The following is a 14,689-nucleotide window of genomic DNA, read 5'->3' as shown; positions in this document are numbered from 1 at the left end:
TCAATAATTTGAGCCAAATAGGTTTGTGGAACGCGTGTAAGTCTCGAGGAAGATTTTACAATAATATTGTTTGTGTTTTCAGCAGTCAAATTAAAAATTACGTTATTTACAGATAATGTCGTCACTGTTCGTTAAAAGGTGCCAAGACATCGAGAATTATCTGTAGCTCTAAGCCAATCACAATCGAGATTGCACCATAATTGTGTAATAATTTCACTTGTCAATCAATTTTCTGAAACATTACGTAGTGGTGTAAATATAAATAATGGGGTGATAGTTGGTTGTATATAAGTCGGTAATTCACATGACAAGCGCACCAAGACGCTCACGCATAGCATGCAATCTGGAAACATGTCTTTTGTTGATAAATATGTCGTATTTTTAATGTCGTTGGTGGTGAGTAATTATGGAGAATATGTCACTGAACCTGGCTTTGGTTATTTACTCCTCAATGCTTCAAAAACGCCTTACTGTCATGATCTCCAAGAAAACGAAATTTGTCCTTCTAATGTTGTCAATTATCAAATTCTCGAATTGAAAGACAACGTCCCAGCAATATCGACGTATGAATTGCAAGCAGTGAAAATCGCGCTGGATGCCCTACATTTCTTTGCAGTCACTCAAGAATGTCGTGACACTGTTCGTACATACTACTGTTCTAATACGTTTCCTATTTGTTCACCTGATGCTAAGTATGGTGTGAACTTGAGATACGATTATAACAAAACTATGGCGGCATGTGAAAAAATTAAACAGATTTGTCCAATCAACATCACTCGGTTCTTTACTTTTGGTTGTTCTTTCGTACAAAAAGATGTAACAGGCTACGATTATTGTACCAAACCACCGCAAATGGACCCAGAAATTTGTCCAAGGTCGAAATACACTGTAAGTAAAATCATTTCGTTGTCATGAGATTGTCTATGCGTAATTGATATGTACTTATTGATATGGAGCGATTGCAAATGCAGAACACCCGTCTACTCATACACGTATAATATAAGCTTGACGTTAACCCTAACCCTAACCCCAAAACTAAACCCGAGTGGACGGGTATTCTGCAATTTAGCCTGTGATGTTACGCAAACGTCAATTTTCTTTTAGTATCCTGCAGCTTTGAACAAGTTCTACCCCAAGAGAGCTCTCCTTCTGATATATACGGCAGCTTTAATCCTTGAAAAACACATTTTGGTTAACAACTCTTGCTTGGAAAACTATTTCATGGTACAATGTCAACTGACACGTGGCACCATTTGCTCCACTGATATGAAGCTACGAATGTACGCAATAAGCAAACAAGACTGTGTTGCTACATATTCACAGTGGTACGTATGTAGGGAAAATGTCGACTTTTCGATAGACAATCTCTTTCAAATAAAATTAACTATAGTAATGTTATTTTTGCAGCATTGTGCCTGAAGCTCAAGCCTACTATTTCGAAATGTGCAAACTTTTCCCTGATGCAGACACAGCGGAGAAGGTACCATTACCATCGACAACACAACCGTTAAAAAAGCTTTTTTCTAATTTTTTGAGTCAGTCATTGTTTAATTGACAATCCTTACTGGTGAAACATTGCAACTTTTGTTTCGAAAATACACAAATATTTTGATTTAATCTGAATCAATTATAAACAACTAGAAACATTTGCAATGAGAACCAAGCTAATTTTTCTAAGTTTGCTTTAAGTTAAAACAGGCATTTGGTAACTTTTCTAAATAATTTGAAATTTCTACTACATTCTCCATATGCACAAGTTATATTTCCGTGCATACTTAGCTTTCCATCGATTTCAAAATGCTTTCCATCTGTTACGATCTATTGATCTAGCAGATATCTAGTTTAGATTAACATCACAATTGTAATTAAATAATTCTTTTAATTGATCATGTAAAATGGAATTACACATTCTAAACAGGCTGTTTGTAAGTTTCTCATGCATTTACATATGAACTTCTAAAAACAGGAATACGTTGGGATAATACCGTATATATGGTACAAATTCGAGATTTATATATATTTTTTATTTTATGTCTGTACAATCTTTCGTCGAGAAAATTTTTAACGAACATCTTCAATGGAGACTCAAAACAATAACCATTTAAGCTGTTTTCAGGGGTGACACCTGGACTGGGGAATGCAAGCCGTGGTAAGAGCGAGTCAATTTCAAGTACTGCGCATGCGTCAAGACCAGTCTTAAGCGTCATTTTTTTGAGAAGGGGGCACGTCCCCAGGCTCCTTTTTAACTACGCCACTGGTTGCTAGGTAGTTTTTCTTATTTGATGTGTCTATCTCATAATTTTTGCGTGATAATGCTTAGTTCATTCTAATGTTCGTCGCCTTGTTCATTTATCATCCAATCATACGGGTCTTTTATGCGTACTTTTAAATATGAGTGAATGATAAACTACGTTGAAACTACGCAACTCACAACTTGAAAGAACGTCGCTTCTGTTTTGTCGTTTGTAAAAATCGGGACTTTATTAGAAATCATGTCATGCTATTTGCATTATCTCACAGTACAAACTCTTATCTACATCAATTTTACTGTCTTTTGTATAATCATTCTGAATTTCAATATTCCATTGACGTGTAAATCATTAATCATAAAATCGATTTGATGCAAGTATGCAGTCTTAAAAAAAGGTAGTACAAGTGTTTTTTTACAAGAATTTCTACACCAAGTTCATCGAACATTGTAAATGTAAATATACTTGCAAAAATGGAAATTTTACCCTTTCATAATGCACATGTTTTTCATCATACACAAATTTTTAAGCCTTTCAAAAGCACCAAATACCAAATTCGTTGCCATAAACAATAAATAACATACTCAAATTTCACATCCCACACAAATAACTACAGTCCAAAGACTAGCTAAATTTATCATGTTCAATATTGTAAATAGAGGTAAAGTTTCTTTTTTTTATTTGAACATGTTAAACTCATGTTCAATATTGTAAATAGAGGTAAAGTTTCTTTTTTTTATTTGAACATGTTAAACATTATCACCAAAATAACTGCGAATTCTCTCCAATAATTCTCGCTTTACTTCATCGGGAACAGTTTCTATGGTCAATTTCAACATTCAGTGACTTACAATTCTTAGAAACTTCCAATCAGAAGACAGGATTCAAACACAAACCTCTAGCTTTAGGTGTGACTTCATTTACTAAATCATCAACTGTAACTTTGTCCAAACCTTTTTCTTTAATGATATCTAAACATCAGGTACACTTTTAGAATACCCCACAACAAACACTTTGAAATTTTCATCTGGCTGTTTCATGATTAGGATTAAAGTTAGGGTTGGGATCAGGCATGCAGGTAAATGAGTATATGTGGAAGGTACGTATGTATTCAAAACTATTCTAAAGATCATGCATATAATTATATAACTTCAAACTTGTAAACCAGTGATGTTATAGTGAACACAAGCTGGTTTTTTGTCAGTGCATGAAATTGTCATTTGTGATTTTTCAACATGTCAAATGGCAAATGCCAAAACATCATGACCGTAGCATTTAAGACATACAATACCTTTGCATTCCTGAGCAAGTTTTTCTCTCCATCCACATTCCTTTAATCTTGTTCGCAGCAATTCCATTAACCTAGCAATGAGGGAACTGAGTCTCGACATTCGAGCATGTGATTTGCCTCAATTGCCTGGAATGCCACAATGCCTGATATAAATAATCATGTCCTAACCTTTCCCGTTCAAAGTTTTCATCTAATTTGCTATTTATAGCATTTTTCATATCAGAATCCCTCTGTTTCCTTTCGAGACTAAAAATTAATGAAATGATTGGGGAGAAATACAAATAGAAAAGAAAAACATTTTTATTTCGATGCACTTACTCGGCAGACATCTTGTATACCATGAACATCCGGGATTGGTAGACTCTTGAGTTTTGCGCATACTCAATAGTCAAAAAAAAGCCTGACTAAATAACCGAAATTTTATCTATTACAAAATATTGTTGAACTGTTATTAAGTCATAGTTCGTGACGTTGAATTCCATAATAATAGTTATTTTATAGAACTTAGTGATTTGTGATCATTTCGTCTTAGATATTTTCATGTAAACATAGCTAACTAAGTTTTCTATTAATACTATCATATTTATATTTATTCTCAAAATGTCCATTTAAAACATTGAAAAAATTCTCCTTCAGCTCATGTAGATGCTTAGAAGCAGGATTATAAAAATAACTTTTACAGGGACACAATTAACCCTCAAAATTCTTTCCAATAAGTTTCAGTTGGCTTCCTTACTGTTCCACATTTTTCACACCAGTGTAACCGTGACACTACTAACTTGCAGGCTCATTCGCAGTCAAGTCATTCTCCCTGATTTCTCTGTTTTAAGCATAAGCATACGGGATGGGAGGAGGACATCCCCGGCCAAGAAAGTTTACACATTGAAAAGTTGGGAAAATTTTTAACGTTAGCGGCTGGGCGAAAATACGGTGGAATCTTTTTACTGTCCCCCTTCCAGAAATAATAGCTCTCCCGTACGCCTATGTTTTCAAGAATACCATGTGAACGATGTCGATTGGTTAGATTGATTTTAATTTTTTTCATCCTAATATCACTCTATTATTTTCGGTGCAAAACGGAAATACTTTAGCCAAAATTAAATTACAAAAGCATTACTGCCATGTGATAAAGCCATGGTAAACTTGCCACTTGTTATTCGTGACAAGTGCGATCGACAAATTTCTAGTGTGCGCCGAGTTTGAACAACATTTGTCATTCGTGACAGATGAGTCTAATATCAAACGCGTTTGATATTTGACTCATCTGTCTGAAGGAACTTTTCGATCGCATTTCTATTCATGTTTTACAAGAACACTTCTTATGATTTTTACAAGGACACACTTAATCATAAATCATAATGCCTACTTCAAAGCCTAGTTTCTTTTCGCGGACTGTGCATGGTGATAAAAAGAAGAGTTTTATTTCTAGTTGTTAATAGTTTATTGTAATACAAGACTCAGAAGTCAGAACAGCGAGATTAATAAAATGTTTATGGATGCATGTGACAAGTCATTCTTGTCAACATAAGTCTACTGCTTCTACATTGTTCTCTGTGCTCTTTCTTTCTTTCCAAAACTTTTTTTTCAACGTGAATGTAGGCCATGTTTACACCAAATACGCCAAGTGAGGAAAGCAAAATCTCTTTCCACCAAGAGGAGATCCATCTTAGTACCTTCCAATGTCTTCGTTAACAACCAGCTGTTCCTTCTCTTAAACGAAACGTATGGCGATAGCATTCCATCGGCTGTCACTTGTAATGGTAGAAAACACCATTTACACATTCACAGAAAATTAGAGAAGTAGATTACAGAAGGCAGAAGTCAACGCCAGAGAAGTCTGTAATCGCCACAAAGTCTTTCTTCCAGCATTGCAATGGCATTCAGAGAAAGCAAAATTTTGCGATGTTTTAAAATACTGTAAACATTCAAACCTGAAAAATGAAAGGTTTTTACAAATAAACAAACATAAAAATCAATGATGTGTTAAAATGATGTTCCATTGATCCACTTAAAATAACTCACTTATGGTATTATGGACTTCTACGCTTCGATATGACTTTACTGCATCTCGTAGATTTTCATTGTACTCACTGCAAAAGATGTGATATTTCCCTGAATCCCTGTTTTTATTCGCAGCAATTACAATTCTTTAGATGAAATTTCTGAGCAGAAGTAAACATATGAAATACAGCATGCAATTTCGCTACACATACCCATCAACGACAACAACAGAATCCCAACTGTTTTGGTCGAATATATTTTTAATGTCCTAAAGAAATGGATTCAAGAAATACCACGAATACAATCAACGCCTATAACAATATCTAGACAGGATGTATACGCAAAATTGTCGACCAGTTGACTCAGTTCCTGTTGAGAATCCTAGTTGGTGTACTCAAGGAAATAATAATAAAGCAAAGCGTACATTTTCTTTAAAATGTGATAATTTTATCAGTTTATCAATCCTACCATGTTTGATAATGAATCACAGTTTAATGAATCTACCACATTCAAATCACCCTGAAATTGTAAAACAAATATTCTGGTAATTTTCCATAAAAATGCTAAACATAATGTACTAAAGGCACTAAAGTCTAAAAGAAACTATGATGATCATATTCAGCTGACATGGGTCTTTCTTGCGGTACTGGAATCTTTTTTGAAAACTGATACTTCAAACTTTTCAAATACAGTAACGTAAATTATTTGAACAACAATGGACAAACAATCTTTGGACAAATACCTGGATACTAACAAGCACAGTGTAAGTGTGTTAGGGACATATTCTGGCTAAAAAGAGTACAATACCTATGTATTAAAAACTGCAATTGAAACTACCTGACTTAGCCTGCATGACAATGCAACCCTGAGACCCATTCTTCTAACTTTCTTTGGTAATGTGTAGGCATAACTCTTTGGCTTTGGTCCATGAACAACACCACCTAAAATTTTTACTAGAACTGAACCAATCTAACATTAAGATGCAAATATTTGAGTAGAGAAACATACCTCCTCTCCAGTGAGGAGCTCTAATACTTCCTTGCCTAGCACGACCAGAGCCCTTTTGAGGCCAAGGTTTTCTACCACCTCCTCTAACTTCACTTCTATTTTTAACACAGGCAGTTCCCTGAGTATAACAAACATATTACAGTACAAAATATAACAAATTGTAAATAAAATGCTCAATAATTCATCATCTGACTTACAGCTCTTGCATTCGCTCTCTGCCAAACAACTACTCTGTGAAGAATGTCTAGTCTAGAGCAAAAATGTATTCATATTAGAAAAAATATATATTACTATAAGTAATAATAATTAGAAAATCTTGCAAAAAATTGTTAAATCAAATAATGTAAATTCCGTATGTCAACACAGAAAATAGACTTGTGTCAATTAATGTAAAGTTTCTACTACAGACAGTCAACAAAACATTTTAACTATATCTTATTAAGAGAAAGAAATGGGCTTTGAGTTTACAACATAATTAATATGTTTATGTTTACCGTGGATTAGTGCCAAAAACAAAATTGTTTAACTCCACATGTCCTAATGCATCGCCATTGACAAAAGATGAAACTAATGCAACCTGTGGTGAGTCTTTATTTTCATGATGCCTCAATGAATTGAATTCTTCAACAGTCTGAACAGCTATGCAAACATCAAAACACACAGAAAATTGTTGAAACAATTGAATTGAAAAAATTGTTTAAACCAAGTGTCAATTTACACATCAGATTTAACAGGATGAAACATACTAAACCAAATTTTTTAATAATAGCTGATGCTTTAAAAGACAATTGAGTTTGTTCTAAACTGATGATTCAGGTGCATTTCATAATCCTACATATTTTGAACATCCTACATGTATCGGTTTTGAATTCATACCACAGATGTTTTTATACAAGAAACAATCATCAAAAAGAAAATACTGAGAGGAGTCTGATTGAAACAATTTTAAAAGTCAGAGTATACCAGACAAATCATGTTCTTTTAAGGTTCGTCCGTTTGAGATTGATTGCATGGGCCTTGGACGAAATACGCTTCTTTTGAAAATCTATCAAATATAATAATCGAGACTAAAAATGAATAGCTATTAGATATTTCAGCAGATTTCTAAACATAGCATTCAACTAAACCCCCGTTAATCATTCTCAAACTCTAAACATCTGACATGTTTCGAAATCCATACCCAAATATTACATAATTTCAGCTTTGCGCAGTGCTCTTCCATGAAACTTTTGCAAAATTTTTTCACAATCATGATTATAACTTTCGTTACTAATTTTAATCAACATTAGTGATATAAATGTATTTAACGTTGGTGAAATTCACGTGCATAAATTACACATAATTATGTCCCTGACTAGTTTTCCTACCTTATGTAGAATGCTGCCGGTTTGAATTCTCCAGCGTGTATCAAAAAATTTGATTTCAAATTTTGGGTTCAATAACGCAGAATTTATATGAAAAAGTCGTTTGGTTTTTTCGCCTCTTAAAACTATAAATATGTCCTTTTCCAATGCGATAGAATTTATGCAAAATAATAAATCCTTTTTTATCTAATAATATCTTCTGAGTGTCAAGTTTACAATATATTCCAGTTATTTGTATACGAGTAGTTCTTGAATTGCTTACCGTTGTTAATAAGTATAGAACTTAGTATGATTTCAACCATGAACTACTTTAAATCAAACACATGTGTACGTTTGGATATACAAACACAAATTTCCAAAGCACTAGTGACATATTGTAATGTTGACAGCAATTAAAGAACGCTGACTCCAAGAGCACACACAAGTTTGCATACATAGACTTTCCGAGAACTCAACATCAACTTCTTTCAAACTTTTCTATGTTTTCTAAAACTGCGTTCATGCCAAGTTAACATAAAATTCTCCATTGAATGAATTCAAGTTTGACTGCAACCATAAAATTTTTTTACTAACACAAGTGTTATGCAATGTAAGCGTAAAATTTGCAAGGTAATAGGATACCGTTGCTCTATTTATGATTAATTAGAAACTAAAAAGCTTCAATTTCATTAAAAAACACTCTCATTATGCTGAATATAAAATGTACTTGCATGACAAAATGTCTTTTATATTACAGAGTGTATGCGAATAAAGTTTTTCTGGTAACATTGCCAAAAATAAACAAGTCGAAAGGTACGTGAAACCGCAAAAGCATTTAAAAACAACATTTACTTCATCATTTTTCAGTTTCAAATATTGAGGGTATTTTTGCACTCATTCATTTGGGATTTTAATCGTTTTTTAATTATCTTTAATTAAACGCGCTATAGACTCAAAGGCTTTGGCTGCCAATGTCACAAAAGCAATATTTTCGTACACGAATGATATTTTTAACAAAATATGTAGAAGAGATTTTGTAATATTTTTGTTGTCAATATTCACTTGAATTTGACCTTCTTAAAACTTTGAAGAAGTATAGAATGTAATGATTGGTTACAATTAAACATTTCATGATGTAAACATGTTCATTCCCATCAAAGTTTTATAAAATATTAATCCATAAATATTCATATCATTAACGCCAAACTAATGAATAAGCTGAGCATGGATTTTGACTTTGATAACTTCAAGTTATTTAAAAATGTTAGTTATTTAATTATTTTTCCAGCCCATTTCAGCTTCGGTGAGTATTACTTAAAGTCGTGACCAAAAAGTTTCATTGACCTTTAACGTGAAATGTTGTAATATTTTGGTAAGGATTTTGTCCGTAGCAATTAAGCTGAGAAGCCGAGAAAGCAAGAAGCTATGTTTGACAAATCTGTTTTCTTGAATCTTATAAAACTGACTTTATTTGAAGAACTCGCGATCATTCGGTGTGCGTGTGTGATCGCCATTTGATCATTACAAAAATACGTAATATTGAAATTAAAAATAAGTATGCAAACTATGAATAATATATAAAATAAACTTTTCGTAATATATACATGCGTATGATTTTTGTTTGTGTGTCTTTCAGCCTTTCAGGATACATTTACATCTATTGATTTGTTTTTTTCCCTTCAATGTCATGAACGTAGCTAATTTCATCGATCCAAAATGATCAAAATTATGCTAAAGAAACAATTTTTTTTTTTCTCAAAGTTCGTTCAAACTGCAGTTCCTTTTTTTTTGAGAAACAGACAGTTGGTAATCAACAGGACAAAGACTTGCGCCTTCACCTGCTTTAAACGATTGCTAATTGCCATAAAACTTATTCTAAGTATTCCATGTTAGCAACTTTAATTGGATCTAATTTTTATCTTTTCATACTGCAAAAACATCTTCTTATTCATCCATGGATATCGTCGTTTTTCTCATCCTGTTTAATTTTTTGCTTTAAGTGGATTTTTTCCAGAATAATTATCTCCTTGGCAACATGGTTTGAGTTGTATTCATCACCGATCCTATGCGTAAACATGACCTGTTTTGCCTAGCGTTTGAGTTCTGTAAAATTGGAAGAATTAATAAGTATCAAGTGTTTAAAAGTGTTATAAATTTTGATTATAATATATTTTATACTTCCCAACAAATTCGAACATAAACTGGAAAAACGTCTCACAAAAACTGTCAACTTGTTTTTTAACGATATATATTAGCTCTTCAAAATTTCTGTCTTTCCCTTGATTCAGTTAAAATGGAAGAACTGTAGTTGTCTTGAAGATTAGCAATATTAGGTGAAGCAAAGTTTATTACAAAGATAAAGTATCCAAAGGGTTGTTATTTTACCTCAAGTGCTGCAAGGAAAACAGGTGCTGTAGTGTTTCACTATTGGTTCACAAATTTCTCCAATATTTGCATGTTAAATGACAGCGTCATAAAGTATTGTTGACATTTGGCTTTTTCTTCCATACAAGAATTGGGTACTTGTTAATGAGCTGCACGTTTGTTGAATCAACAAACCAGCTTAATATTTTGTTATCTCTAATGGGTTTTAAACGCCATCCAATCAAAATTTTACGGATTTGTTGTCCAAATTTCTCTTTGCACTCTTGAAGTAGGTCTTGCAATGAAAATGCTATTTTTTGAATGTTAGAATCGCCAGCTTGTTCTAAACACAATGTTATTCATAAAACTTTGTGCCAAAGTACAAATGACGAATGGATTGATATTATCCGCTCTGACACCGTGACTTTATGCTAATATATATTTCACAGTAAAGTCCGGTTTAACTTTCACAAGTGTTTCAGACACAATAAAGGTTATACCTCAAATTTTGAATACAAATTTTATAAAATAGGCATCGAATGTGAGCGAATATTCGTTGGTTATTTTGTAATAAAGCTAATAATAAAAATTATAATTAAGAAATATATGAACTGTCTCACATGCAAAGAAGGACGTTTTATGCACCTGCCTTGCGTTTCTTCAATTATTTCACAATTATTGCTGTTTCTATACAATGGCTAATTACATTCACAACGGATGATAAAAAACTGATTAGGAAGCTCACAAAGTCATTAGACATCTGACGCTCGAAAGAAACTACAACATTTACTAAATAAATTGAGCAGTCTGCGGTTTGATTATGTCCTGCGCTGAAAAGAACGAAAAATACGCAGACGATTACCGAACTCCGACCATCAAAACAAGTTCACACTCCTTTTCAATCGAAGATATTCTTGGTTTGGATAAGAAGAAAAAAGATAAAAACGACAATAATTTAAATGAAAGGAATAACTTTCCAGAAACAGACGCAGTTGTAAAAATTGAGCCAGGAAGCCCCAGCGCAGCAAGTTTTGGTAATAATTAAAAATATTATTTGAAGAACTATATTCATATATACTTTAAAATTTTTATGAATTCAATATAAAAACGAACACTGTGATTGCTACTTCTTTGAATTGACAAAATAGTTTTCAAGTTATAGAAAGTACAAAGCGGGGTTTGGGAAGACTCGTTATTTTCCTATATATAGATGTTAATTATAACAGTTGATATTAGGTGTTGTTAAATTTTTTGATAAATAATTAAGAGTAGTAAATAATATACAGTCTACATTTCGATTGAACTATTTTCTAAGATATATGATCGCAAAAAATTGTCTGTCATAAAGCTAGCTGTTTTCATATATAAGGTCCTGTTTTTCATTAGCAAAAAGATATTCAAAAATGTTAGCGGACTTACAGAACATAAGAAAATAATTTTCTCTCATGTTTCCTTAAGACTGGAGCTCAAATCATTTTGCAAGTTTCATGCACCTTGATCGAATGAATCCGACATATTTCCCTGAAAAATTGCCTTCCTCAACAAATTCAACAAAAAAGAATAAAAAACGACGGCATCGTACAATCTTCACAAGTCACCAACTGGAGGAGCTTGAAAATGCTTTCAAAGAAAGCCACTATCCTGATGTCTATGCCAGAGAATCGCTTTCAAGTAAGACGAATTTGAGTGAAGATAGGATACAGGTAAGTTTCTTCAATCTGAAGATATGCTTTTCTTACTCCTATTCGTATAAAATGAATCGCCATTGCTTTAGATAGCCTTTCTTATGCATGTTTGAGGGCTCAGATGAACAAATTGTTTGATTTAATTTTTTCGATGTTCGTAGTTATGAAATATTGGCATATACCTAAATGATGCAATTAAAGTATGCCTTCTCAAATCGAATCCTAACTCACTGTCCTTCAAATTGTTAATTACACAAAAAAATTGTAAGCTATGATAAATGATGATATGGCCAATGCACATTTGACTTATTGTAATTATTGTCTAATGAAAAGTGATTTAGTTCTAGCTGTTCCCATTTTTACATCATCGTAGTCATAAAAAGAAATGCGATGACATTTTAAGAAACAACCAAATATAACCGCAAATATGACTAGAAAAATCATAGTGAATCTATTTTACCAAAAAAGCCTCCAATCTTGTGTCGTATAACGTTCATTTCTTTCATGAACGATAATTTTAACAAAATGACTTTCAATTAATCTACACTACATTTATTGTTGACAAACAGCAACAAATTTTCCATGTTTAATTGCCAGTGTTATAGTTGGCGAACGCGACAAAGTGATCAATTCGATCAATCCACCTGCACATCAGTCAATGATGAAATACCTCACAATCAACACGCTTTTTTTTCTCGTCGGGGGACGCACATATTATTGAATTTTTTTGAGTTTTATCTTGAAGGAAGTCTAAATTTCCATTTTGCATCGGTGTTTTTGATGCACAACTTGGAAAATTGATCGAGTAATATAATATTTAGTTGTGTTTATTAAGTTGATGCTTGCTTGGGTAATTAATCTTCAATATCTTTAATTAAAGTTTATGCATGTTGCTGTTAGGCAGATGCTTTTTATATGATGACTTACATGATTGTAAACTTTTAATTTATATTAAATATTCAACTTGGGAAATGAACGATTAATGAGATGAAGATAAGCAAGGCTAAATCACTAAATTTACAAAGGCCTGCATGAAATCCATATGAAGTATAGAGGTCTTAGCGCTATAGTCAAGCTAGATAACTCCTTTAAATTTTCACACTTGACTTGTATCCACTAGCAAATTGTGGTCCCAAATGACTCCAGTTTTTTTGGCAACAGGAAACCTAATTAATCCTTGCTTACAGTCTAGTCATCTGTCCCTTTTCCACCAAATATAATAGGTAAAATAGCTTGCACAGTTGAGATACAAAGTTTTCAATGTAAAAATTTAACACAGGTTTGGTTCCAAAATCGTCGTGCAAAGTGGAGGAAGAAGGAAAAAGTTTGGGGTAAGACATCCATCATGGCAGAATATGGTTTGTACGGTGCAATGGTTAGACATTCGTTACCGCTGCCACCACATCTATCGGATGCTACCTCTGCAAGGTGGCTCTTGGGAATGTATAAAAAAAATGGACAAGGAGAGCAGTCTGGCAAAGATGAGAAAAACGACGAAGAGGCAAGGATTATGAGTATTGCAAACCTAAGAAAAAAAGCTGAAGCTCATAGTAAAAATTTAGCCGAACACAGTGATGACGAAAAGAGCGAACTACTGAAAGGATAAAAAAATACAATCGCAGATAAACGTAGGTTTTAGGTCAGTCGAATACAAATGCATAGCAGTAAGCAGTTCTGAGCACATTGTCATTCATTTGGTTGATATTTTTACGATCTAGTCGATACACTCTCAATAATTCTTCTTTGGTGTTCAAGATTAGTCAAAATTCAAAACTTTAAATTATGAGCAGACATGTCTGCATGAGAAAAGAATATAATTTGTAATTTTGATTGCATTCATTGTGTATTCTTTGTAAATTTTGTAAATAATGCAATTATACTCTCTGATATAAACAATAATAAACAGTAAAAGTTGGCAATATGTCAAACAGTGAGTTTGTCGGATTATTTGTAAAACGAGCTTAGTTTGCTGTTGCACATCTTATCATTCCTCTAAACAACTCACAAATACTACATAAAAATAACCTATGTTCGATTTGTATGAAATTTCAAATTATTATTATTTAAATTCAGCTTACTCCATGTAGTAACATAGGTCTCGAAGAACGTGTCGTTACCCCATATATTACTCTCAAGCAGGTGCTTTTCCTAATTTCTCTTTTTTATAACTTTTAAAATTTTTCGTCAATTAGATTTTTGCCATAAACTATAAGAGAAAAGAAACACTAGATACCGTAAGAATACATAGAAATATATTATTACGACATTTTAATTTCAAGTTTTGTTTTTATAAATAATATGGCGTTGCTGACAAAGATTTGAATGAATTGTTTTTTCTAATTGAACCTTCAACATATCAGTAATCAGTTCATCAGTGATGTGACTAATTACATGTGTAATTACTCCTTTATTGTTACTTTACTGAAGGAACTTATTAAATATATAGTAGTCGCTAGTAAAATATTAATTGTTCGGTGTCATAATCAGTATAAAGAGCTATATATCCCTCGACCATCATGGAAATAAGTTGGCAACTCTTTCCAATATTTCCTAATTATTTTCATCTTAGATCAAGGAAAATCTGTTGTTAAAGTATCCTTAAATGGTATATAATTTACTGTTATAATCATTCACATGTGCCCAACTTATTAAGCTACCTATAGAATATGGAAATGTAGAAAGAGAACTATTTTTGAAGTAGACACTCCTGGTCAGAGCCGTCCAAAAATTTTTTTTGGGCCTTGGGCG

At 32.8% G+C, this 14,689-nt stretch overlaps 4 protein-coding genes across 6 annotated transcripts; 2 read left to right on the top strand and 2 right to left on the bottom strand.

The window, feature by feature from the left end:
- The first annotated feature begins 277 nt into the window (after nucleotides 1-277).
- On the top strand, nucleotides 278-1,920 carry LOC124446322. The gene is made up of 3 exons (XM_046997169.1): nucleotides 278-888; nucleotides 1,105-1,325; nucleotides 1,408-1,920. The coding sequence occupies exons 1-3, from the start codon at nucleotides 337-339 to the stop codon at nucleotides 1,553-1,555; spliced, it is 921 nt and encodes a 306-aa protein (XP_046853125.1). The 5' UTR covers nucleotides 278-336; the 3' UTR covers nucleotides 1,556-1,920.
- A 534-nt stretch (nucleotides 1,921-2,454) lies between these two features.
- On the bottom strand, nucleotides 2,455-3,920 carry LOC124446323 (transcription and mRNA export factor ENY2-2-like). Of its 3 annotated transcripts, none has more exons than XM_046997171.1 (6): nucleotides 3,859-3,920; nucleotides 3,709-3,786; nucleotides 3,541-3,611; nucleotides 3,146-3,220; nucleotides 2,998-3,069; nucleotides 2,455-2,938 (listed from the first exon to the last, which is right to left on the bottom strand). In XM_046997171.1, exons 1-5 carry the CDS (start codon nucleotides 3,885-3,887, stop codon nucleotides 2,999-3,001), a joined length of 324 nt encoding a protein of 107 aa, XP_046853127.1. In that variant the 5' UTR covers nucleotides 3,888-3,920; the 3' UTR covers nucleotides 2,455-2,938; nucleotide 2,998. The 3 variants fall into 3 exon arrangements, with proteins under 3 accessions (XP_046853127.1, XP_046853128.1, XP_046853126.1); XM_046997172.1 differs by having other exon boundaries at nucleotides 2,455-2,890; nucleotides 2,950-3,069; nucleotides 3,859-3,919; XM_046997170.1 differs by having other exon boundaries at nucleotides 2,455-3,069; nucleotides 3,859-3,919.
- A 1,042-nt stretch (nucleotides 3,921-4,962) lies between these two features.
- LOC124446789 (50S ribosomal protein L4-like) lies at nucleotides 4,963-7,915 on the bottom strand. The gene is made up of 10 exons (XM_046997669.1): nucleotides 7,730-7,915; nucleotides 7,513-7,594; nucleotides 7,044-7,188; nucleotides 6,747-6,798; nucleotides 6,550-6,667; nucleotides 6,379-6,482; nucleotides 6,010-6,060; nucleotides 5,754-5,809; nucleotides 5,563-5,630; nucleotides 4,963-5,471 (listed from the first exon to the last, which is right to left on the bottom strand). Exons 1-10 carry the CDS (start codon nucleotides 7,799-7,801, stop codon nucleotides 5,362-5,364), a joined length of 858 nt encoding a protein of 285 aa, XP_046853625.1. The 5' UTR covers nucleotides 7,802-7,915; the 3' UTR covers nucleotides 4,963-5,361.
- A 3,113-nt stretch (nucleotides 7,916-11,028) lies between these two features.
- On the top strand, nucleotides 11,029-14,018 carry LOC124446790 (visual system homeobox 2-like). The gene is made up of 3 exons (XM_046997670.1): nucleotides 11,029-11,290; nucleotides 11,715-11,959; nucleotides 13,221-14,018. Exons 1-3 carry the CDS (start codon nucleotides 11,077-11,079, stop codon nucleotides 13,545-13,547), a joined length of 786 nt encoding a protein of 261 aa, XP_046853626.1. The 5' UTR covers nucleotides 11,029-11,076; the 3' UTR covers nucleotides 13,548-14,018.
- The last annotated feature ends 671 nt before the right edge of the window (nucleotides 14,019-14,689 follow it).

Source organism: Xenia sp. Carnegie-2017, unplaced genomic scaffold (genome assembly GCF_021976095.1).
Source record: "Xenia sp. Carnegie-2017 unplaced genomic scaffold, XeniaSp_v1 HiC_scaffold_22, whole genome shotgun sequence".
NCBI lineage: Eukaryota > Metazoa > Cnidaria > Anthozoa > Malacalcyonacea > Xeniidae > Xenia > Xenia sp. Carnegie-2017.
This window is presented reverse-complemented; position numbering and strand designations above follow the sequence as displayed.